The sequence below is a fragment of the Vidua chalybeata genome, chromosome 1, assembly GCF_026979565.1.
Source record: "Vidua chalybeata isolate OUT-0048 chromosome 1, bVidCha1 merged haplotype, whole genome shotgun sequence".
NCBI lineage: Eukaryota > Metazoa > Chordata > Aves > Passeriformes > Viduidae > Vidua > Vidua chalybeata.
In genome coordinates, this window is record NC_071530.1 from 54,721,160 (window position 1) to 54,747,757 (window position 26,598).

The following is a 26,598-nucleotide window of genomic DNA, read 5'->3' on the forward strand; positions in this document are numbered from 1 at the left end:
AATTTCTAATAATATTTGATGATCACTAAAAGAATTAACAACTAACTGTTTTTTAGCATTTTACTGCTTGTTTCCCAAGCCACAAACAGCTTTTCTGATTGCTGTGCAGATCCTTTTAGGGTATGTACAAGCAAGCACATTTCTGTATATGTGGTTTTGGGTTTTTTTTGGTAAATTCTTTTGATAACCAAAAGTAATAGTATTAATTTTTTCAGGAATTAAATACATTGCAACTGAGCCAGAAATGTGAATTTCTAGAATTAATTACAATGAAAATATTTTCATAAATATTCATTCATCCCTACTTTCTTTTCATGTCAGCTGTGATTTTCATAGTCACCTACAAAAGTATCTCTGTTGTTTGGCTTCTCTGAAGACTTCCATATCAACTAAGTATCAAACATCTCAGAGACAAGAAATCCCTGCTCTGAAATAAAATTTCTCAACCTTTTCAAGCTTTGTATTTGGGCTGCAGCTGCTAACCCAAACACCAGTTTGTATCTTTAGATTACAAACTGGATTTAGATTCCTTTAGAACAAGAATTGTCTCTTTTGAGCAATAACATTATTTCCTACTAGTTCTCTCTTAGAGCATAAAAGAGTGAACTTGCTTCAAGCCACATCAGAATCTAACATACTGGACACACAGCACAAGAAAATGTAGGCATCCCTGCACTTTGTACTACTTGCCACACTGAGCCATTCAAGGACAGCTCGGGAAAAAAATTCCCATTTCTCAGCAAGCCTAACTAGGCCCAGCACAATGTGTACCAATGTGGTTAGCCTGCTTCCATGCTATGGTGACATTATCAGCTTGTTTGGAACTACCTTTGCTACTTGGTGCTGTATTGCACTGTACTGGCCTACTACAGAGATGCTATTGAGAGGTGAACAGCCAAAATGAGGCAGGGTTTAATAATTGCTCTATTATCCTGTGGTTTTTAATTAAGAGCTGCTATTGAGACATAGCCTTGCACAGATACGAACAAGATAACGTCTTCCACTGCCAAACAGTTCTCACTGAAATAGTGTGGGTTTAATTTTTCAAATTGTCATCTTACTCTTCTTTAAAAGGGATGTGGCACACTACTGGCAATGTTTGTGTCTGGATGAGAAGGACTGTTTCTGGTATTATACTTTTATTTCTTTCCCTTGATTGTTCGTTTAAACTTCTTTTGCATAGACAATTAAGAAGATGGCACTGAGTTCAGCAGGTGGTCACCACTATCACTGGTTTATCTTGTGATACCATTACTGAAAAATTATTTCACTAGAAGTATTATGGTCTTGCAAATGTATGCCAAATTTGGCTACCTCAAAGACTTAGATTTCTTTTTAATTTTCATTGATGAAATTTTCTGAAGAAACAAAAGTAAATTTTGGGAAACTTTGAAAACTTAATGATATTTCATTCTGTCCTTGACTTGTCTGTTTAGAATACCAATGGATGTTTTCTTAGGTACTCCATGAGAAACTGGATTGAAATCACTAACCATCAAATAATCTTCAGATGCAATCTTTAGGATCAGAGTTTTTTAATTAGATTATAGGTCAAAGCATTTCTAGACCATCAATATATTCTCAAATAAACCTCTCACAGCATCTGACTATCAGATTACTTACATTATACAGATTTCTGTCTGTAATTCTTAAATGTGAAATTAATTGCACATGGTGATTCATTCAATCATTTCAGATTTAGCCAAAATTCATTACAAGAAGGTTAATATATATTGTAATCAATCAGTAGCAGTGATACTCAGCATTGTTGTTAGACAATCACATTTCTCCAAATACTGTTATAATACTGAACTTGCTGCACAGATGCCATGACTGTGGATGATATGGTAGTTGTCTCTCAATCCATAATTTTAACATAGCACCTGTACAAGATGACATCTGTCTAAATACAAAGTCAGGCCCTACTTAGGTGATGTTTTAGATTATCTAGATTTTACCCAAATAGCAGTGCGTGGCTACAGTGATGCAATCGTGATCCAGGAAGGCCACAACGGCAACAGGGAAAACACACAAGACAAGTCTCTATTGTTTAGCAGGGGAGTCAATTTTATTCCCTCCCACCCCCCCCGTGCTGGGGGGAGCAGGGGGGCAGAGGCCCAGGAGCCTGAGGAGAGCCGAGAGCAGAGAGGGAGCAGACCCAGGGCCGTGGGGTTTTATCAGCTGTCCCATGGGAGGAGTCTTAAAATCAGATTACAGCCTCTTCAGAGCCTTCAGCAGGCTCTACAGCTAAATAAAATACAAAATACAAACTGTTTGTCTTATTAATTAAGAGTTGTAACTTTTACTGTGATAGTGTATGAAAGCTCAGGACAAGGCTGAGATGAGTAACTGTGAAGTAGTACACAAATGTACTGCTGAAACAGTTTCCAGTTTTGCAGGACATGCATTTCTTCCACAAGTGACTTTTCTGCCTACTGAGAACAAGGCACAATGCTTAGCACAGCATGACTATGAGGGAACAAACCATCCTGGATTATCTTTCTACTATAGTGGATATCATTGTGGAAACCAATATTCTAACCTATAAAGTGGAATTTTGCTACAATGCACCACAATTTTGTGTGAGTTGAAGACAAGGAGAAAAAATTCATTTCACTGAAAGAAGGCTTTGATAGATTGCATGTAAATTCTTGAATGGAAAATGGTCACAACTCCAAGTTTCTAGATCTAAATGTCTAGGAATGAAAATCCTTCCTGAGATAAAATATAACTTCCTTTTGTCATGCATTCATCACAGAGTTGATTACTCTTTTTAGTACCAATGAAAATTTGCCAACCAAATACAAGCCAGGCCTTAGTCCTTCTTGCAAAATTTGTTCTGGCCCCTAGTTCAGCACACTGCTCTGCCAATCAGTTTACTTTTGAAAAGTTTGTTAAATTCCAGGTCTCCTTTCAATCATGTGTAATATGTTAGTATAAATGCTATTTGCCTCTCTGACAGTATTCCTACAAGTTTTAAGTAATTTTTGTAAGGCTACCTAGGAGTTACAAAGACAAGATATCAAAAAAGTAGGGTATTTTTATGTTGAAGATGAAAATACACTCATCTGGTTTCCTTGAAATGATTCTCAAATTTAGGGAAGACATAGCAAGAGACTGTGTTTATGAACCTGTGAGGAGAACATGCAGCTTAATTACCAGTTTCATTCAGGCCTGGTCCATAGGTCTGCTTAAGGAAGAGTTAAATAACTATGACTTTCTTATTAAAAGTAGCAGTGTGGCCCTGAGGTAATCCCATTTGCAGCACCTACATTGCTAGTCTGTGGAAGCAACACGTTCGTGATACAGACAGGCAAATTGAAATTTGTTTATGTATCTTTATATTAATTCAAACTAATTTATATTTCCCTTCTGCTGTCAGCCTGGTCCGTGGAAGGTAGATCACAGACAATTTTCTATTCTTGCATGTGTTCTCTGTAGCAGTCCTAAAAGTATTTCCATTTCAACCGTGATCTGCAGGGCACCAAAGATGAGGGGCTTATTTACTTTTTTGACTCTAGAGAAAGGGAATGGTAAGGACAGAACATCAGTTGTTTCCAGAATCCCTTCTCCATCTGTGTATTTGTCACATGTCTTATTCTTACATTTTCAGTTATTTTAGGCAGGCCATTGTTTTTTTTTGGTATGTTAGAATAAGACCTTAGCACAGTGTTCCAGTGTGATTATGTATGCCATTAATGATTATGGGGGTTCTGAAGGCAAAAAAATAATGACAATCCTATTTGTCATCAAAGAATTAAATTGTTATATTACATAATAGTCTCACATTTCCTTAGTTAAGATGACTGAAGACTGTGATGCACTCTATCAAGGCTTTCAAGTGGGATGCTACTGTTGTGCTTTCTGATAATTTTTATCGGATTACAAGTTCCTGAGAGAAGACCAAAGGGGGTGCTACTTTAACTTCATCAGAACTGAAATGTTTCCTTTACATAAGGAAAATACATTAATGCAATTTTAAACATGGCACAAAATGTTGAAAATCATAGCCAAAAGCTGGAAAAAAAAATGCAGTGATAGTCTAGAGCTGACTCTTATGTTTACAATTTATTTTAAATATTTCCCTAGAGCTATTGTCTTCCACATTACTCTTGCAGCTGTGGCTAGCTGTCAGGGGTGTCAGTGGACCTCAATAACTTGCACTGAATAAAGAGATCCTTAGCAAGTTCAGAAGACATCATTCACAGTCACATCTACAGCCCTCCTGTAGGAACCTCAGCTGTTCCTCCATAGGATCATTCAGAGCTCTTACACAGCTCAGCTTTGCCAATTGACTCAAAGTCACAGAATCATACTAGTTGGAAAAGACCTTTGAGATCATCAAATCCAGCCATAAATCTAACACTGCCAAGTCCACCTCTCTCTTCTGATATGTAATGCCTTAATGAGGAAAAGATTGAAATTAAACAAGAAGGTTTCTCATGGAGTGATGTACTATACTCAGTGCTTTAAAGAACCAGAGAATCTAACCATAGATATGTTTAGCTTATGAAAGTGTAAGGATCATCAGATGGTGCTTCCTTCATTCAGGCTTTACCTTAATTTAAGAAGCTTCCCTGTTAACAATCCGAAGAAAAAGACATTAAATAGAATGAAAAGTGGTGGAATCTTCCAAGTGGAGAACAAAGTAGATGTGAACAAGAGAAAAAAGCAACAGTAAAATGATACTTAGTTTTAAACATTGTCAAAATGCATATTGTAGTTACAAATGTTCTTGTAATACATTTTTTAAAAAAAACCAATTCAGTCTCAGTAATATGAAACCTCCAAAAGAACTTCTTGTTTAATCTTGGAGCAATAGTGGAGAAGATTTCCTGGCATATGGGAATTACAGCAGAAGAATGAAGAGATGAGTGAAGAGAAAGTGCCATACTATAATTCATATATGGAGTATTTTAATTGCAGGTAATCACAGATTTTTAAATTTACAAGTCAAGGAATTGTGCTCATTTTTGAGACAGAATTGAGTATATTAACTGCCCTTAAACAATATCAGTATTTGTGGGTCCCATCCAGCTCAGCATATTCTCTGATTCTGTGATGATAGTTGAGTTGGTGCATCTACTAGCTTCTCCTTCCTCCCGCATATCCCCCTCCCTGCCATCACCTCACAAAAAAACCAAACCAAACCAAACCAGATCACAACAACAAAACAACAAAAAAACCAAAAAACCACCCCCCACCAAAAAAACCAAACACAACCAAACCAATCCCATCCTCCTCCCCAAACAAAACAAAAAAAAACCCCAAACCCAAAATCCATTTCTCAGATTCAAAAGAAAGTTTATCCAGGCTAAATGTGTGTAGCAGTCAGAGGCCCTGCAAGGCCTCCATGGCGGTCACTAGCCTAAGATAAGAAATGCAGAGTCATGATGAGTGGAACAGAACTACCCCTCTTCCGCACATCAGACCCCTGTTATCTCTCTGCAAGGCTATAGGTCGTATTCTCCTTGACCTCAGCGATAGGACAAATCCTGATCCCTCAACAGCCTATATAAACACATACCACTGCCCAGTTCAGATGGAAGAGCTGTCACTGGAACCCTTTGCAGAAGCTGCCAATAAAGACATCTCCGCAGAACTCCACACAGCCTTCACCTCTCTCCTTCCCTGCGTCTGCTGAGGCATTTTGTGAGCACAGAGCTGAAATCACTCCATAAGTGCTCGTTAAAGTAGCCAGTGGCTCGGAGCTAGCCGAGGGGCCCAGACAGGCTGTGCCTCATCAGCACAGTGCTATCTGGGACACCTACAGTGGCTGCTGCCCCGGGGGGCCAGACAGACCCCCGGGGACCACCAAGCCGTAATAAATGTGCACAAGATTTGTCAACCAGGCTGCTTCACTCAGAAATGAAAATGTAAAGATGTGTAAACAACAAATACCCTCAAAAAAGGAATTAGCATCTCAAAAAAAAAAAAAAAAAGTTATCAAATATGCATTTGTTTATCACAGTCAAGTTTTATGATTCAAACCTTATTAATATATATTTTATGAAGAGAATATCCATTGTGGTGGCAAAATTAAATGCATTTTGAAACTTGTATGTGACATTTATCTATCTTCTCTATCAGAAAAAAAGTTGTCATATTCATTCAGACATATATTACTTTTTCAATTTCCTGTCAGTAATGTTTTTTTAATGTTCTTTAGGGGGACACCACAGGATTTCTTATTTCTCACAACAAAGATGGTAATGCTTTAGAATTATGTTGATGAGTTTATACCTAAAAAGGTTCCACCACCTTTTTTTTTTAAGAGATAAACAGTTTGTTCTTATCCATGATAACCATGGTTTTTGGGTTGATGGGGTTTATTTTTTTGCTTGTTTTCAATTTTTTTTTTTTTAAAGATACAGTCAGGTAGAGAGTGTTCTGGTCTTTTTTTCTTCTTTTAAAGAAGTTCATCATGCAAAACACAAACTTACAATGCAATTTTATGATAATTCAGGTTCTACTGTGAGCCACAAGAGATAACAAAGAAAAAAATGCTCAAATATTGAAACTCCTTATCACATATCTTCCCTTCCAAAGGGATGATTTTGATTGAAAGTTCATATAAACCCAGTGCTTTGAATAAAGTGTTGTGCAGCAGGCAAGACCAAAAGGTCATAGAGAAGAAACAGAAATCAATTAATGGAGTTAATTGACAAGAGGCTACAGCTGTCATGCAAAACAGTTCCTGGAGAGGCGGAAACTTCTTTCTCTGAGTTGCTATTAAAGTGACACTGTAGCAAAAAACTTATATTGTATCCCATAGGCTCAGTGCAAGTCCTATGGAAGATGTTGAAGTGCAGTGGGTCAAGTCCTGGCTAGAAAGGACACTTGTTTCTTATGGGGTTTCTTTGGCAGTAATGACCCCATCCATAATATAGAATAAGGCACACTCTTTGATGGTAACAAATTAGGAGAATTCAATGAAAAACATTTAAGTTGCATTTCTAAACAAATTCAGAACATTTGAATTCAAGTTAGAAGATATGCCTCCCCTTCTAAACATACATAATATCTAGGAGTAAAACCAAGTATTTTGGCAAAACTGGCAATAATTATGATGGTGTAGCTTAGATTACTTTTTAGGACAGAAATTCTTACATGATAAGACTCTTTCAAGGTATTTGAAACATGTAATGGTTGGAGCTGCGCTGGAAATATATTCATGTTGGTCTATGCTCTGAAGATTTTGTGTATCCCTTTTCTGTACTAACCAAAACAGCAGCATAAATGGCCAGAGAAATGTAAAAAGAAATCTGTCAAAAGGAGAGACATCTTCCCTGCTTCTACAGATTCAAAGGGTTTTTTTAAAACTAGGAGAACCTCAGAGATGCAAAGTCTTCATTTATGCTCAACTGATTTTTAAATAACATCATCCTGCAGATGGAATACTTGATCTTACTTAAAAGATACTCAACAGAAAGACCCTCCCCTTTACATTGCAAACTATTACTTAGTTGAAGTATCAGTAAAGTTAAGTATGCTTTAAATAATTCATATAGATACCATTACCTTGGTCTCTATTTATTTGGGAAACACAAAGAAGCAGGCAAGTAAAACAGGAACAACAAAAAATAATTCCTCTAGAGTAATTTAAAAAATAAGGCAGGTCAGCCAGTACTAAATTCTGCATGTCCATCCTCAGCTGCTCCCAGGATCTGAATTAAAACTACTGTGACTGCGATGGTGAGCTTAAGGATAACATTACCAAAAGGACTCAAGTATCATTAAAAGAAACTACTGTGTGATATTGTAAGCATGGAATTGATGTAATGTTCGACACCTAGCATTAGAAATCCAGTTGCAGACTGTCATTCATGACATTCTATTCAGTGTAGGGAGTGAAAAATCCCTGCAAGATAATTCATTGATGCTTAAAATGCCTGCCTTAGATTGGTCCTATGTTTTATTTTTTGAGTGTCTATTTGTTTCAGTGATGACAGAAAACACTAAACAACTAGCTTTGATTGGATGCAGCCTAAGTTGCCTTTCATGTGGACAAAATTAGGGAAAAGGAATTCAAATCAGGAGTCTAATGAGACAGAGGACTCTGCTAATGAGTAAATTCTAAAATTGACCTACAGTCTCTATGTCATTTGGAAAACAAGTTGCCTTTTTACTGACCATCTCAATCTCAGCTGTAGATAAAAGGAAGGTAAAATAATTTTTAAAAAAATCCCTAAAATTAAAATAAAATAATTGACATTTTTTTCTGTGAGTGAGACTCAAGTTTTCTTCATTTTTTTCTTTTGTGAGTTACTATTAAAATAAGACAAGGCTTTAAGAAGACCTCACTGGTTAAAAAGAGGTACAACACATGCACAAAATGAAATCTATTTGACCATCCTTGTCTATTACAAATATAAACACAGAGATAGAGATGATTCACTTAAATTCCTTCAACTTGGCTGGTAATATCTTGACACATTTCACTGGGGAGGGTATAACTTATCCCACTCTTAAAAAGTAAGTTTAAAAAAAAAGACACAGCAATGACTGTGGACTGAAGATTTATTAGAAAGATTCCCTAACCATCTCTTGGAAGTAAAATTTCCATTCTGTGCAAACTCAGTGAGCAATTGCTTTCTTGACACGGTACTCATTTATCTCCCCTCACTCTGTGTTCTTTGAGGTCTTCTTTTGCATCATTTGTTTGGTAGTATGAGGCTGATTTAAACATTTTTACATTTGTGCTCTTGCCAGAGACCACAGTGATTTAGTGAATCAGGAATGCATCATTCATGTTTGTTCCCTCTTTTCACTGCATATGATTTTAAGGAGAAATAAAAGGCAAGGGTACAACTTGCCGCATTAAGTGCTCCTTAGGAGGGGCCCTTTCCATTGATGGATCAGGCTATGAGAATTTGAGCTTGACTTAGTAATATTTAACAGATGCATTTTTATTTGTATTCAGAAAAGAGGTCTTTTGTTGTAGCATATTTATTTGTGATATTTTTTCTCATCATACAGAGTGTAATACATTGTTGGTTAAGGGCTTCCATGTAAGCAAAGCTCTAAGTATCCATCATTGTATATACAGAAGCATGAACCTATCTGAACAGACAAATGCTTCTGTATATTACTAACAGTATTTTTAGGTTGGTAGTCTAATATTAATATTTCAAATAATTACCCTGAGAAGCTGGTAAAAAAGATTGCCAAGATTTGTTTTATACTTATTTGCAAGACCCCCCTTATACTCTTACAAAAGCATAGTTTGTGATTGCAATTTCAGAACATATTCAATCAGCTCTTAGACTTCATAGAAGACCATCAGGGCTTCCTATGCTTTTTTGTATCTGGTGAACTGAGAATCAGATAGTCTCTTTGGACCTTTGTGAACAAAAAATTAAATTCAAAACCTTATTTTTTTCTAAGCAGTCATTAAATATTTAATCTCAGTCTCTGGGCAGATTTTTGTCTTGGCTGTTGTGGCAAAAATTCTCAGATGTGGTGTAGAAGAATGTGGTGCTTTTTTCACTAGTATCAATTACATATTAATCTTATTCAAAGCTGATGACATTATGATTTATCTAACCTCTCTGTGCATTGGTTCTTAAACTTTCTGCTTTAGCTACAGGAGTGTGTTTCAACAATGAACATAAACAACAACTATTTTCAAACTCATGTGTCTACTTGACATCAAAGATAGGTGACTGTCTCGGACAGGTGTCTGTACCTGAACAATAGGTGTGACAGCTGGGACATTTTAGTGCATCAGAGAAATGAGACACATTCTCCTGGGTATAAATAGACTTATCAAGAGAGCAGCATATAGATTTAAACATACAGAGTGGTGCATTTTAGTTGCTAATAATAATTTTAAGAGATGTAAATACAAAACCCATACAACAGTATCTGTACAATTAAAATTAAGAGATATATAGCGCAGATCCCAGAAGATGACATTTAAATACCTAAAAAATAGAAGCCACCTTCCAGCACTTTGGAGGGGTCTGTGGAGGCGATGTTCATCAACATGACAGATGTCAGAAAACATGCAGACCTTGCTGTCCTGTGGGCGTATGTTGGGAAATATTTTCCCTGCAATTCTATTAACAAACCTCAATTTTCTTGAACTTCTAATTACTTCACTCTGATCTCTTGTGCAGAGCTATCAATAGTAGCAGTCTACATAGTACCTGATAGTAGTGAAAGGGTAGAGTGTTAACATTCAGTATCTTTTAACACTCACTTTGCAGTCATTCAAGAGCACTTACATTTTTTTTGTGGGAAATCAAAAAAATAGAAAAATACAGGCCTAGTTTTATTCCTCATATATTAATATGGGGATTAAATTAATAGAATGCAGACAATTATGGCCTCTATACAGTCATGATTACACACATCTAAAAGTACACTTGAGACAGATCTGAGCTAAAAAAGAGCAGCCCATCATCTTCCATGCCAAGAGGAGAAGTTTTAGTTTATTTTCATTTGTCACCAAAATAAAGAGTCAAATGACCCCAAAAGCAGAAGCATGACTCAAGAGGTAATTAAAATACTTACAATCTCATTTCCCTATGGGTACTTGTATCTCTTCTGAGGAGATGAGCACAAATTTCCAGGTAAGCATACATACATGTGTTCACATATGTGGGAAGCAATTCAGTTGAAAAGAATGTTGATATCTGCTCTATTTGAAATGTTTTAGGATTTTGTCAGAATATGGCAGTAAGACACAGAGGGAAGAACATTTTTCTGGATCAGCCATGGGATACTTAGAGTAGTATTGTGCCATGTCTGAAATGGGACTAAAGACCTATGTTTAACTAACTGAATCCCAGATACACAATGAGACAAAGAACTATTGTCAGGAAAATAAAATGGTAGAGCAAGTAAAACAGAAACTAGAAAGCTGAATACCTTGGAGTGTCTAAGGATGTGTCTCCAGACACCTGTTTACCCATACTTTTGTTTCCACATGGGTTTATGCTTCCACTTATGGAAGAAACCAGAAGAGCAAAACCAGAACAAATGAGAACAAATAAAGGCTAATAAGAAGAATTGAGAAGGAAAGAAGAAGGAAATTTTAGCATGGCAAGTGGTGCTGATTCCCCTTTAAAGCTAGTACAGTGCATGAGTCTGATACCATGATTTTCTTTGAGTTTGTCTATATGTGCTATTAAATAAGACATAGCTAAATGAACAGCCCTCAAAGAAGGGAGTGGATTAGGCCTCTGGAGATGATGACTAACAAGCTAAACTTCTTTTCAGTTGGGCTGCAGTGACCTATTTATACAATTTCTTTCTTGCTAGCTAGCTAGCTTTTTTTAACATTGCAAGGTGTATACCTGGCCTCTCTCATCTCTCTCTAAACTGTCTCCCTGATGTCCTGATCACCCTCTGATCTATCTCTCTATCTGCTGGGTGAATGCTAATATGACATATCCAACCTCTAAAACAAACCATTTACTTTGAAACTTGGCTATGTCAGAGCATTTGATGCGTCAAACATGAAAATGAATGTATATTTGGATATTGAGTACATCATGTCTTGATATTAAATTATCCCCTGAAAAGAGGATTGATTTTTAAACTGGCAGTATATATGTATTGCTTCCTTGAATCTCTAGTATGAAGCTAGACATGTGGGGAGTCTAGCAAAGGTTCTCTATGAAGCAGAAACAGAGTTGCTCTAGGGCTATGAGTGTTTTCTTTATGTTAATAAATCCTTCTTTGCACTTAAGGAAAAAGATTCTGTCATTCTCTTCTATTATTATGTGAAAATAATACATTAGTCTTCTATGAGAGATACTTATCCTAGAGATAATATTTAATTAATGTACAAAGCAGGAAGTTTAAGTGAAAAATGTACTTTTAGAATCATATATATTTAATACATTGGCATAGATATTTCAAAGTCATTTTTTTTAACCTTTTGATATCTGGGCCATTTGCATGTATACACACTGAAGCCTACTACTGTCAGCATCTGAAAAAAAAAGTTGACAGACTGAGATATACTTTGGGAAAAATAGATCGACTGTCCATGGACTGGTAGGTGATTTTTTTTTCTGCTTGAACCTTCCCTGTCACTGTTCACAGATCAACACATAGAAGAGGGCATAACACAATGCTTTGCAATAATCTAGATGCAAATCAGAAGACAGAGAATACTTCCTCTTATAGGACAATTCCAGCTCATTGTGCTATTTGGAAGCTTGTGAATCTGCATGCAGAAGTTGTGGGTCTTCATCTGGCTGGTTATTACTATGAATGCAGTAAGAATACATTTCAGTGGATGGCTTACTATCAAATGAGTCAATCAAGTATTTCTGCAATATTCTCCTCATTATGTGGATACTACTTGGGGAAGACATATTTCTTCATTCTCAAATTCTTCAGAAGATATTGGTAAAATATCTGGACTCCTCATTTTCAGATTTCAAACATATACTGATTGCACAGCAAACATAGGAGTACCAAATCTTTCCTCACCTGTATCTCTAAGACATACACATACAAATGTCAAGACTACAGCTCAATAAGAAAGACAGTGGCCTTCATTTATGCATGAAGACTTTGTAAATTCCAAACCTCACCAAAACAGCAGGAGTGCTCTATCAGTTAATCAAGGACCAAAAACATTTAGCATTTTGCATTAATTGCAAGTTTGACAGAGTGATCTGGCTTCTTTTTCCCTTTGCCCAAACAAGCACTTTTGGTTTTGTTTACTCTGATTATCAATGCCAATTCAGCAGACTGTAAAATTATGACACAAGGAAAAATCATATACTATATACAAGATAAATTAGATAAAATCTAAATAAGACTAAGCACCATGTTACACAAAGAACTATGACCTGAGTTTTTGCAGAAATGATGAGGCACATTTAGAAACATAACTCAGATTCTCAGATTTGGTCCTCTATTGCCTCTACTCTCCTACAGTCTCTCTATAATCCACCCTACACAGCACTCCCTCATAAGCAGAAGTCCAGAATTAAGAATAGTCTTAGATTCCACTCTCAGACAAGTCTCTTACAGGAGGATTTCCATAATCTCTATTCACACAATGATGTGGCCTTAAATTTTTCTCAGCTTTGTCAATTTCTGAACTGATGCAATATTCCCGAGCACTTCCACTGTTTGGGAAATATCAGCAACATAGAAAGCCCTTTTCTTGGTACCACCTACATGAATCAACTTTGTCCACTGCTTTGTTTACATCATGTTAAAGAGTTTTCAATGTACTTAGGAAAACTTAAGTCTTTGCCTTCCAGTTCTTCTGTGGTCTGCTTCCGAAGAATCTAAATGGCTAGCTAAAACTTGTGGATTAAATCTATAATACCAAATTCAGTCTTTTAGGATAACAAGAGTCAAACCTTCTCTGTGCACAGCAAAGTTTGCTCTAGGGGGAAGGTCAAAGACTTGGAATGGATACCAACAGCAACTGAGGAACATTCCTGTGTTTATTATCTTTGGCTTCACCACATTCTGCTGCAAAAGCTAGTACATTTCTTGTTGTCTGCTTTTCTCTGATGCAAATATAAGCAATATGCATCTCTAAGAAATCCCTTCATAAAGATTTTAAAATCCAAACAAAACCTAAACTTTAAAGGTAAAATTAAAAAATATTCCTAACAAAGACAGACAAAGCCAAATGTCCTTATTAAACATGCATTGTGCTGTTCTACAAGTTTCTGCTGAGAGGAAGACCAATTAGTGACTATCACTAATCGTGTTTCTTAATGCTTTACTGGAAGGTGATAAGATATGATGATAAGGGGAGCAGTGTAAGAACCTCTGTAGAGCAGAAAGATTTCATTGACTGTGATGTATGTCACTGGTGATAAAAACGAAATTTTTTCATGCTTATAGCCACCTCATGATGCTAAGATGAACAGATTATGGGAATGGTAGGTTCTTCTTTTTTTATTAGTTAGCTTTCATGAAAATGGTATTAGGGTTGAACTAGTTGTAAGTTTGGATTTCTCCTCCATGCAAAAGTAATTAAGAAGGCAATGGCAAAAGGACAGTTATGTCCAGTATTTCTGACCTGAAATAATTAATGTAGAACAGTAACATTTTCAAAAGTGCCTAAATGCTGCAGGCTTTTAAGGGTCTCTTCAAAGTATATTTAATCCACATAATACAGTGTGTTAGCAAGACCCCAGAGCTAATAACTAATGAACTAGATCCTGGGTCACCTTGCTGAGAAGCAGAATTAATTAGTCCAGCCATAACAACATACTGCTGAGAGTTTTGGCTTCTTCAATCTGTGCTAGTACAGCACTGAGACATGCACATATAAATGAACTGTCTCTTGCAATTTGCTTGCAATGCTCTGTTGCAGCGCATAGACATGCCTTCAAGCACTCAGTCTCGTAACTCTGATTGAAGGAAACTCAGGCTTTTACAGGTATGAAACTTGCTTTTGAAAATAAGACTTGGGCACCTCTGAAAAGATCTATGTCCAAGACACAGTATCTTAGGCAGAAATCCAGGCAAAAGACTACAATCTGAAGTGTGAAATTTAGTACCAAATGTAAGATTTCTTGCAAGTTAGATAAAAGAAATTTCAGTGGCTCTTCTGGATAGATGTGGATAATTTCCAAGCCTGATAGAAGTTTTATTGCACAATTATCCTTTCAATTCTTCAGTGATCACTGCCTAAAATAGATAAAAAAACTAGTCAGCTCTTGGTTTAAGTTAGACGCACTCTGCCTTAGTCTATTTCTGCTTCATAAAGCTACCAATTTGCATGACCAGAGAGCTTGGTCCATGCATTTTTACATTTATGCCACTGTGGATATAACTGATATTAGAGAAATAGTACAGCAAAATAAAGACACAGTCAGCAAAAATATGTTAAAAGAATTATTTGTCTTTTGATTCAAATTCACATGGGAGGTAATTAAACAAACACCCTCCTCTGTGTATAGCTGTGGGGAGGGAAACCAATGGAAAAAAAAATCTTCCCTTACAACTGACCTTTTCTCTTTCACTTTTTTTCCTGCAAATGGCAAAGCCACATGTATTCAGCACAGTGAAACTTTGAGGGGGAAAATAGAGAGTCAGACTCCACCCAGCAGAAATTCAATACATTAATATGATGGTCTGTCAAAACAGATTCTCCTGGTAAAGGGTTTTCCAAGGAATGTTCTTAAATGCTAGTATTATCAGACTGTTACAATCCCTCCCTCTAGCATCCCCCCAAAATGTGTCTCTTTTAATTTCTCAGGCTTCTAATGAAATATCCTTAATATATGCCATTCTGATACCACCAACTCAGATTTCTGTAGGTCTTAGCCCTAGGAAGATATTGCTAGCAGTCACTACTTAAACAATTATTGTTAAGAATTTTGTGAACGTTTGGATGTTGTGAGGGCTAAAATATTAGTGGTTACCATGCATTAAAGCTGCATAGCTGAAAGAGAAAGTGAAAACAAGACAAGAAAAAGAAATGAAGGTTTAAGAGATAAGGCTAATGGACATTGAACACCTGAAGAACAGTATGAATTGCACATATTCAGGAAGACTCTAAGATTCTTACACATTACAGGACTTTGAGCCTCCTAGAACTTCTGGAAGAATGAAAAAAAACGAAACAACAAAAAAAAACCCAACAAACAATCAACATCCTCCTTTTAAGTATAGGAGGAGTCACAACTTGCTGTCCTAGTGGTAGCTGCCAATTTTCTTGGCTAGTATTGAAAAGAAAATTAGGTTACATAGCAATCTCTACAAATTTCTTGGAGATGACTGCTAATTGCTCTGAACTTTAAAGTGTGGATATTGAAAAGTTCTTACATCTGTGGTTCTTGAGAACTGAAAGTCTTACAAGCGACTTTATGTATCCATACTCATTTGCTCATTGTAGAATACTCTACCAGGAGGAAAATGGAGGAAAAATTGTGGAGTTCAACAAGACCAACAGAAAAAAACCCTGCAAAAACCCCCCAAAAAACCAAACAAAAAAACCTCCCAATGGCAAGAAAAAAATCCATCCAATGTTTCAGATCCTTTGGTTTTATCTATGCACAAAATCATACTATTGTCACTTAATACGTACTACAGAGATTTAACAGAAACAGTTTAAATCCCTGTAAAGGTATACATTTCAGTATTGGAATATCTTATTGCTATTTAGCTGAAACAAAACTGAAACAAAAAGTTAATAACTAACTAAGTTAATTAACTAACTAACTAACAAATTCCAGCTTTCCACTATTTTTTCCTCACGTGTTTAAGTAAACTGCATTAAAATGTGCCTTAGATTTTAAAAGAGTATTTTCTTTTGAAATGGGGATAGCCCCAACTGAACATCATCAGAATAAAAAGAAAACACTACAAACACCTTTTCCCACACCATTTTATAATTATTTCACTCCGCAAAAGAAGGTAATGGCCTTTTCTATGGCAACAAAAAGGTTCTAGTACTGTGGCCTATTGCATATTTTCCAGATTGTGGCCTTGGTCACTTAAGCTAAGACAAGACAGTTGCTCTGCTTAGAATCACAAATTTAGTTTGCAAATAACTGTTCTCACTTCAGGAAAAAAGTAATTACAGAAAGCAGAGAAAATAACAGTACCTACATGTAGACATGTAATAGTTGGGAAGACAGAAATTTTCTTTCCCATAAAAGATATTTCAGCACTTTCCAAGCAGTCCACAATGAGCACAGTGTTATTTTTTAAAATCCTATCCCTGTTGTTATTGCACATGCCATATTACATTGTACTGTACAGTGTGTGGTGATGAGAAATTCCCTGCTTATTTAATTGTGATCCTTCAATGAATTTGAAAGGGAGCGCTTTATTTCCATTTACTAGTTCTTTAGCTGATGATTTTATTAACTCTTGTATTTGAGAACTGATGCTTAACAGAAAAAGGGGAAGAAAAAAAGGCTCTTGGCAGTATTGTGAAGGCCTGGAACTGAATAATGCACTTTAATAATGAGGAATAGAGCTATGGCTTTTGCTGATGGCTGTGACCGGCTCTGTGACCTGATTATGTCGCAGAGTGTCAGCAGCTGAGACACTACAAAAGGGAGCGCATCCCATCAAATCTATCTCCATTGTAATCACTCGCACTGCTGAGAGGCTTGTTAGGAGCAGGGAATCCATCAGGCCTCATTAACACCGTTTACCATCAAGAAGCTCAAAGAGCAAATGTGTACCCTCTCATCAGAATAATGAGAACTAAAGTACTCCTATTATCTAACTGTATCAACAATGTCTCTCTCTCTATCTAGTTTCCTGGGCTACTTGTGGACTACAACACTCAAAAAATAGTTATTTTTTTGTTAAGTACCAGGGTGGACCTGTGCTTAAGATTTTTCTTATACAGAAAGTTCTCATATCTAAAGAGCAAGGAATGGGCACAATGAAGCCTGGGTTACTTCAGGGGCTTTCTTAGATTTTAATTGAACAATCCCAATTAATTCATTGTTCTATTAAAGTGTGGACAATACAATTACACCATACATAGATTTTCCTTTCAATCTCCCAGTAAACAGACTATTGCCCTCTTTATCCACAAGGCAGTTCATCATGGCAACTCTCATCATGTTTCTCTTTTCTTTTATGGTAAAACATTATCTTGCAACTGCTGAATTTAGTGGTATTTTTCTCCCGTTAGACAACTCCTATCTTTTCAAAAGAGAAACTAAACTTACTCAGTACTCACAGTAAAAATGTATTTGATCCTGATGAAGTCAAGAGGCATATATGAATGTAACTGATGATAATTAAGAAACCATATTCATCAACCTTGCTTTCATACTTCTTTGGCTCATTGCCTTACAAATATTTTGACAACCACCAAAGCACACATTTCACATACTAAATAAACATAGCAAAACCAACACAAAACTGATTTTTTATTTCATTTGCAAAACCAGCATAAAAAAGAGATATATTGGGTTAAACCGCTGAAGAATCCAAGGGCAGCAATGGCTCTAGGGTCCTACTGTAAGGCAGGCTGAAGCTGAATAGGTAGACAGTTTCTCTTTGAAATCTACTGACAGGGTGCAATATGGCAAACATGCTGCCCTGGCCTTTAAATTTAAGATATGAAAGCCCAGTGCTGCAAACTCTTCCTGGAAAGTGCTGAGGGCAAATAGAATGCAAGCAGTGTTACATGGGCCAATAGCTCTTCATAATATTCCTCTGAAAATGAAAATTGATTTAGAGTCCTCTACGTGTACTATATCAAATTAATCAGGTGATCTAATCATATTGTTTCCATGGATTAGATCTCTTGGCTTGGTCTTGGGAAGCTCTATATATTATATATCTATATATTATATTGCCATCCAAAGCAAAAGATGAGAAATAAACAAACATGCCCATAACTCATGCCATTAAATCATTAATTAAGTAAAAATATGTTATATAAATTATTGTTAATTTTTTAAACTGTAATTGTAAGAACTTGTAGACTATCGGGAATTAAGGCCATGCCATATGTCATTTAAAGGACCATTTCCCTTAAATTTGGCATAGGATCTTGGATTTGACCTAGAGCTTAATGTCTCCAGGGATTACTGATCACCATATATTTAACTAGACAGATGGACCTTTACAATCCCGAATTTCTGTAACAGAAACAGCATGTAATTGCAAAGATTGCACATATCAACATTCTAGTAACTCATTCAGCTTTATATTTTCAAGAGTGAGTTTTGGGTATCATGTTTGTGATTCCTTGAAAGGGGCAATTTTCAAAAGGCATAATTCTTAATGTGTGGTGCAAATCTGGATCCTTAATGACTCCATGCAGATTATTCAGAAATTGAGTGTTTCAAATAACTGTTCATTTATGCTCCCAATTTTGAAGAAACATCTTGTAGTTCTTGGTTAGGTGCTATAATTCCATTAATTTGAAGGGAATGTAATTTAATTTCTGGAATGCAGATAAATGATACTGAATAGTCCTGCTTAAAGGCAGCCTGAGAAGTGGTCTCTAAGTAATAAGAGTTTATGCTGAGTATTATAAAACTGTGTGCTACATAACACACTTACTATCAATATTTATCTATATTGTGGCAAGGTCTGCAGTGCTGCTTATAAATCAAGGAACATCTGCAAAAACAAATAATAAAAAGAAAACCCTTATTTAAAAGACCTAGGCAGATAGCTAGATGCTGTAATTTTATTCTGACAATTGGGAAGATTCTTCTTTTCCTTTCTCTTTCTTTGCAACCTGTGGAATTATTGGACTTTATGTCTGGAATAAACAGACTCAGCTGGAGTGAAACTTTCAATCAGTAATATCTTCTTAGTAGTGGGGTTTTTTTTAAGGATACAATGAATGGTCACACATAGATTATGTTTTCTGTGGAGAACGTGTAAAGGAAATAAATAAAGAAATTAATCTACATTCATAACTTCAGCTCTTACGATGAACATCTTTGGTGTCAAGTGCTTCATATGTAAGTGGAGACTGTGAACCATTTCTGGAGCAGAGAGGAGATAGCAACAAGCAGGCTTCTATGTTGGAGCTGATCTGACTATGAGTTATAGGTATTATAACCAACTTTTCTCCCAAACCAATACCCCATCTCTCCAGAAATCCTAATAGGCTTTTGAGAGCCTCCATTTAAAGCTGGCTGCATAAAATGATCCTTTGATGAAAAGGGATTGAAACAAGGGTTAAAGTAGATATTGAAAGGTTATTGTAGAGGGCACATTGTTCATACAATCCTCCTTTAATATGTGTGATGTGCACCTGCGATAAGATGATTCATTAGATAAGGCCTCACTTTGACAAGCTTCATCGTTCAACCCTCGGGGTAGTGATGGAACAATTCTGCACCCACCCAGTAAATATAACAAGGTCAGCATTTTTTTCCCTGGGACTTTGATGGTGATAGTGAAGCTCAGGAAGCATCTTTGTTTATGTGTCCTGTTTAAAAAAAACAGGAGAGGTCCTATAAAGTATTGAATTTTATTTTTTAATGGGCCAAAATAAAAAACCTCATTCTTGTTCCAAATAACAAGCAGAAAATTACCAGGAGAAGAGCTTCTCTTTCTTTTTTTTTTCCTCTTCACTAGTAAACAGTAAGAGTAGAAACTAAATTTTAGATGCACATCCAAGCTGCATCATTTCAATAAATGTTTTTCAGGGCCTAACATCCACATAAACATTGAGGTTATCACTGTATGCCCAATTTCTAGAATTTAGAATAATGACATTCAAATTACTCAGTTACCAGTTATATTGACAGATCTGTTGCAGAGAAGCAAGGCATTGTGTTAATTTTAGTCCTAATAAATTCAATAAAGAATGAAAGTAGTCTCAGTCTGAAAGCCACTTAAATACAGTGTATCAAAGGAATTATTTTTATATATATGGATTTAGATGCGTATGTTTCTGCATCATACTAAGACTGAAACTGATTTAACAAATAAAACTGAAACTGAAACTTATTTAACAAATAAACATCTCCAAAATGTAGATAATGCATAATCTCTTAGACACACTCACTGTTAAACAATGTTCAAGTTCCTGTTTGGAAAATTTTCTTTAAACCAAAATAATCTTCCAAATTTGCATTTACAGGCTGGCATAGTCATTGCAAATTGCTTAACATAGTTAATAAACAAATGAGGAAGCCACTCAGATAACTCCATCATTGATACTTCATTACAATTTATTTTCCTTTACTAGAAACATTTAATGCCTTTTAAGAAACTATGTAATACAGAAATGCTACAGAAATGCCAAAAAAAGTGAAGCACTGTACCACTTCAGTAAAGATACCTGTTATTAGGCATATGTAAGTGGAAGAAGACAGAAAGTATGGTTGTTAAAAATCACAGGGTTGCTGGACTTTTAAAACGGTAAAATACTAGTGCATGGTATTGCACTACTATTGCACTACTGTAATATTTTTAAAGGGCTGAAACAAAAGAAAACAAATCAATATTTATTTATCTTCAACATGTGCACTTTTAAATTGCTTTCATACAGGCGGAACAGATTTTTGTCCCAAGATCAGCCTGCCATCAGAATTCACAGTTTGCTCCATCTTCTACTCACCTGTCCTTGTGCATTAGTGACGAGCTGGCCTGTGACTCCCTGAAGACTGGAGAGGGCGTTTCCAAAGGCCTGTGAGTTTGCTATTGAGCCCATGGCTGCTGCTGCTGCTGCTGCTGCTGCTGCTTGACTTGCTAGCGGATTATTAACCAGCTGAAAAAAAAATAAATAAAGATAATGATAAACCCCATGATAAACATATAATACTAACTGAATAATATAAAAGTGATAGCACAGTAATGTTTATGTTATTTTAATGTTTTTTTTTACCCACTTAATTGTGTGTAAAAAATGTCTGCTCCAAGAGCTCAATTTTTGAGAGGTTCTTACTTCTGGGGCTTTGAAAATTAGTAGTTTTTAAAAAAGAAGAGGAAATTCCATGTTGATGTTGAAGAATAAAATTCCCTTTTTAACCCTATATTCTCTTTTCTTTTTTTTTAATTGAGTTATGCTTGATGTGTTTCTTTAGGCACAAGTTGCTAATGCCACAGGTGTAGCAGCTTAGTACTGCTGTAAAGAGCAATCAGTGAAAGATTAGCACTTGACTGGGAGTGGAATGTTTTCTTTGGGATATTCAGAAGAGAAACTATTTTACTGATGACCCCAAGCCCAAGAAAAATCTGCAAATCCTTTTAATTTTTATCATTAAATAATTGGTCTCAATATCTAGATAAATCACATTCGAAGACTCAGCCTTGTAAGTGAGGTCAGTAGATATCAACTAAAAATTCAATATTTGCAAAATACGATACTAAGCAACATGCTGCTTCTCAAATGTGAATGATTAGTCCCAGGACTCATAAATTTTCAGGAAATAATTTGTATTGCCTGCCTTAGTCAAGTCTACCTAAATGCACCATAGAAAGCATAGAGCATGGTCATGGCTTTCACCTTGAAGACTAGGGGAATCTCATGGAGGAGCAGTCCTATCAACTCCTGTGCTCATCAAGCATACAAAATGTGTGTTCTTTTGTCAGAATCAAAAGTTGTCTTGGACATGGCTTTTCCATTGGATTATTGGAAAGTTTCTATTTTCTTATCCTTTTCTAAGAAAGGACAAACTTTGAACCAAGCACACAGGGATGACAGTAAAAAAACCAAAGACATTGGGAACCATCATCACTTGGATAGCTGTCTTGAGAGCAATCAAACTGAGTTCAAGAGGCTGAAAATACATTTTAGAGTGGCTTTGTGGCTTTGCCTCCTCAGAATCATCGTCATATAGCAGAACTTGCAAAATATGCATAAACAGGGAAGAGCAGCCAAAAGTCTGAGGGACATAACAGTCTAGGGACATAACATCTAGGGACTGAGATGAAAATGCTAGAGCTAACTCAGAAAAGCTTTATGTTTGAGCTGAAATTAGTAGGAGTTCTAAGTCCTAAGATGACAAGTAAATTATCTATCTTTTAGAAATGAACAGTCACAAGCAGCGGTAAGGGATATACTCCATAGACAGGCTCTGCTTCAAAATAAGTTATAAAAAATTAATCAGTGATTAGTAGATGTTTTAAGCATGTTACAGATATGAGTAGTGTATATGTTATAGACGTTTAGAAGCCCATCAATAGAAGATGTCAGATATGGTCACAATCTATGCTTATAAGAAACCTACTTGTCTGTTGGACATTGCAAAATCTACAATTGATTGGTCATACATTATAACATCTATTAATCATTCATTAGCTTCTCATGAAGTATTTATAAATGCAACCTTGATATAAAGTGTTGCTTAAAGGGGTGCCTTGGGCATATCCAATCCCTCTAGAAATTGTAAAGTAAATAACGAAATAAAGATTAGTGGCAATACCAGACAGAAAAGATGACATTGTTTGGAGGAAATATTTTTATTTGGAAAAAAAATTGATATATGAATCTCTAAAAGTAGTTCAAAGCACCCCATGGCATGAAAATCAAGCAGGAATAAAAGACAAAAGGGGAAAACTCCAGTGTATGTTTGATTAGCAGACCTGATGAGTTGAGCTGTGAAGAGAACTGAGATCAGTACAATGACCAAAGTGAAGCTCAGTCCCTGAATACAGACTGCAAGAAATTCTACTGACTGCACAAAGGTGTGAGTGCAAAGGTAGCTGATGCACTCTTCAGTCATTTGGGTGGTGGTGCCTGAGCATGGCAGTGTAATGCCAGAGAGCAATATAAGTAAACTGGTTGGTTTTCTGCTAAAAGCAGTGTAATTTCTTTATTGTCCGAATCAGAAGTTAGCAAACACTGCCTCTTTTTCACAGCACTTCGTTGGCAGTACTGGGACTTGAAGATATTCCCTTATAGCTGTAAATATTTGGAGAAGAAAGGAGCAGCAGCAAGAGTGTAAGACTTTCAGAAAAGGCCTTCTACAATCTTATTAGCAACCCACAAATTACTGAACCTCTGATCCTACAGCCTCTGACTGCAGGTATAAATGAAAATCTTTTGCCAGTTACCCAAATCAGCTAATAAACTACATTAGCTGCTATATTCAGGGCTTCAGAGGCGTGTAAGAACAGCTGCTTGGGAGGCATAAATAAGCCTTGTGAATCTGGAAACTGCGAAGAGTTAAAACCTTCTAAAAATCAGATTATCACCTTCTAGAATCTCTTTTCCATTTTTCTTGCACCAGTTTTCAAAAAATGTACATTTTCAAATACAACAATAAAATTTAATTACAACAAACCCTGGAGACACTCAGGATTGCTTTTAGTTGCATCACAGAGATAAGCTACTTATTAAAAATTACTGCAGAGGCTGTGATATGTATAGTACCATGTTCCAGGAAAAAATACAGGGAACGGGCCAAATCATGGGGTAAGTGACTTCAAAGTGCATATGAAACCACCCCTATCTATTCATAAGTCTGATTAAAAAGGAGAGGATGCATTTTTCTTTGAGTGCACTGGGGAGCTGTTGACTGCAAGTTACGCTTTATTCAATTGACTCCTTTTATCTTGTGTGCAAACTGGGGATGAAGAAATACATCTCATTTCATTATGTTTGGACATCAAGATAACACATTGAATATTTCTTTTATTCAAAAAATAAGATCTCTAACTTGAGATGTTTATGCAATTTCTCAGTGAAGGCTGGATCCCTAAGAATGCATGTTGGAAATATTAGAAATATACGGTGAAAAATCCCACAAAGAGCTCTTCCTATTTTGTTTCTGTATTTAAATAATGATTTAATTTGGAAGGCTGAGATATTTGGAGCTGTTGATTCCCATGCCCAAAATATCTTCTCCAACTCAAACCACCAGCCATAACAGTAGACAATAGTAATCTTTGTTTAAAGTGACAGGCCAGTCCTCTTAATGACACCTCTGCTAATCACATGATTATATGAGGAAGCAAATTTTATGAGGAAGAATCTTCAATAACTGTGTAGGTTTAGTACATTTTTCTGAATTTCCAAAGCTGAACTATTAAAGGTAAAACACAAGAAAATTGTCTAGTTTAAGTCAGCAAAAGCAGAAGACATTCCAGAGCAGCAAGCAGAATTCACACAAATAAAACAAATCTGAGAAATTCTGGTGAATGAAAGAGGCACTAATAAGATCCTAAAACTGTGCCATGCAAGTGAGAGCTTCTATGGTTAAGACATAGTCTTCAGAAAAACCAATTTGAAGAAAAGTATGTTAGAGCCAATACTGCAAGCAGCTTTCTTGAGAGCCACAAATACTTCTTTCTTTTGCAATAATACCATCTTCCTCTTTATTTTGAAAACTAACTCAGTATTTCATTGGAGTTGCTGTGAGAAACTGAGCAAGCATTCATCTGTTGTTGAATACAAGATCAGATTTGATAACCTACACAGTAGGTAGGTACTTTCCTTTATAAAAGGCATGTCCTACTGAACTTTCAGTCTCCTGGTGTGGAAATCAGAGAGTCAGTTTTAGTCATTACAATATCATTCAGTCAACAAATACAAAAAAAACCCCAGACAGTTTTACTAGTGAAAAGTCAAGACATTTCAGGATACCAGAACATCACATGAAAAAATGGGCATGTAATGTGAAAGGTAAAGTCACTTTATGCTGTGCCAGTATATAGATCTCATGTGTTTTCTAAAGCATTAGTGGAGGAGGCTGAGTAAAGTCATGCTGCTATCTGAATGCAGCAATGGAGAATTTAAAGAACATATTGCAGAGTAACTTCAGGCATAACTTCATTTTATAAAACAGTATTAGTGTTTTTCAGAAAGACTGCTAAAAATCACATTTCTGGATATCTCCCAGAGATGGAATTAGTGTAAAAAAGTATTGTATTTGATTAGGGACCAACAGATCCTCAGTCTCTTATGTTCTCAGACAAACTCTTCTGTAGGGAGCATCACACTACTAGATTAGCTGCTGAGATTATTTGCTTAAACCAATGCTTTTCAAGGGAAAACAAATATCTCTAACAGTTGAGAAGAATTTAGCAATGGCTCTCAGTCAGAAATACATGACTTTTTTCTTTTCTACCCATAATGAGTGAAAATTTTATTCACAGAAATGATTTTTTTTTATCAGCATGGCATGTGCTCTTGTAGAAGTTTTTAGACAAGAATCTATCTGAATTTTATTGTGTTTAGCTGATGAAAGAATTACAGGTTAAAATATAGTGGGATTTATTCCCATGTTTTCTCAGAGGCTCGTGAGACAAATTCTGGGTAGTAGTAACTGGATCTGGTGAAGATTGTTTCATACTGAGCACAGGCTCCTGAGGATATTCTGATACCTTCTTTATTACAGTGACTAGCATTATCATCTGTATTGGGTGTAGATGGAAAGGTTTTGGTAGTGGATCAGCTGCAGAGGAGGAGGATAAAAAAATGGAGTGAACAAAACAAAGGGAACAGCAAGATCAGAGAAAGGAGAAGGAGTTGCCCCACAGCAGTGAAACTGTCCCCACTGTAGCCCTTGGAGGACCCTAGAGTAGGCAAATGGATATTTCCTGATGAGAAGTGTGATCCATGGAGCGCCTGTGCAGGAGCAGGGGGAAAGTGTGAAAAGAGCAAGAGAGAGGAACTATTAAGGTCAGACTATATCTCCCCATTGAGAGTGGGTAGAAAAGTCAGGATTGAAAGAGTGAAGTCTGGGAGAGTGGGGAGAAAAGTTATTTTAACACTTGTGTTGTTTCTCATTTAATTGGCACTATATTAAACTTGATTACCCTCAAGTTGAATCTGTTTTACTCTCAACACTGATTGGCAAGCAGTCCATCTTGACCCATGAGCTTTCTCACTCTGCTTCCTCCTCCATCCCACTGAGGCAGTGAGTGAGTGGCTGGGTGGGTATTGGTAACCCACCACACCACTGCACGGCTGTAAGTGGAAACCATATCTTGCAACAACAATACTCAAGTATTTTCAATACCTTGATGACATAGAAGTAGAACATTTCAACCTAGATACCCATACGCTTGGTTTCTAAACGTGAGTGAATTGAGACAGAAGTACAGTTTCCCTGAAAGTCCCCATTAGCTCTTCTGGCAAATTCTTTAAATAGCATTAATGCTTATATTCCTAATTGTTTTCAATACATATATATACCTAGTATCAGTCAATTTTTCCCTGAATTGATGTAAAATCTCATGGTCCCTGGAGGAATTTTAAAAAACACTCTG

At 36.2% G+C, this 26,598-nt stretch overlaps 1 protein-coding gene across 1 annotated transcript in view; it reads right to left on the reverse strand.

The window, feature by feature from the left end:
- POU6F2 (POU class 6 homeobox 2) overlaps positions 1 to 26,598 on the reverse strand; it is a 316,654-nt gene that overhangs the window by 31,717 nt on the left and 258,339 nt on the right. Inside the window, exon 6 of the mRNA XM_053947281.1 lies at positions 21,002 to 21,151. Coding sequence (XP_053803256.1) covers positions 21,002 to 21,151 — 150 coding nt within the window. The remainder of the gene's footprint in view (positions 1 to 21,001; positions 21,152 to 26,598) is intronic.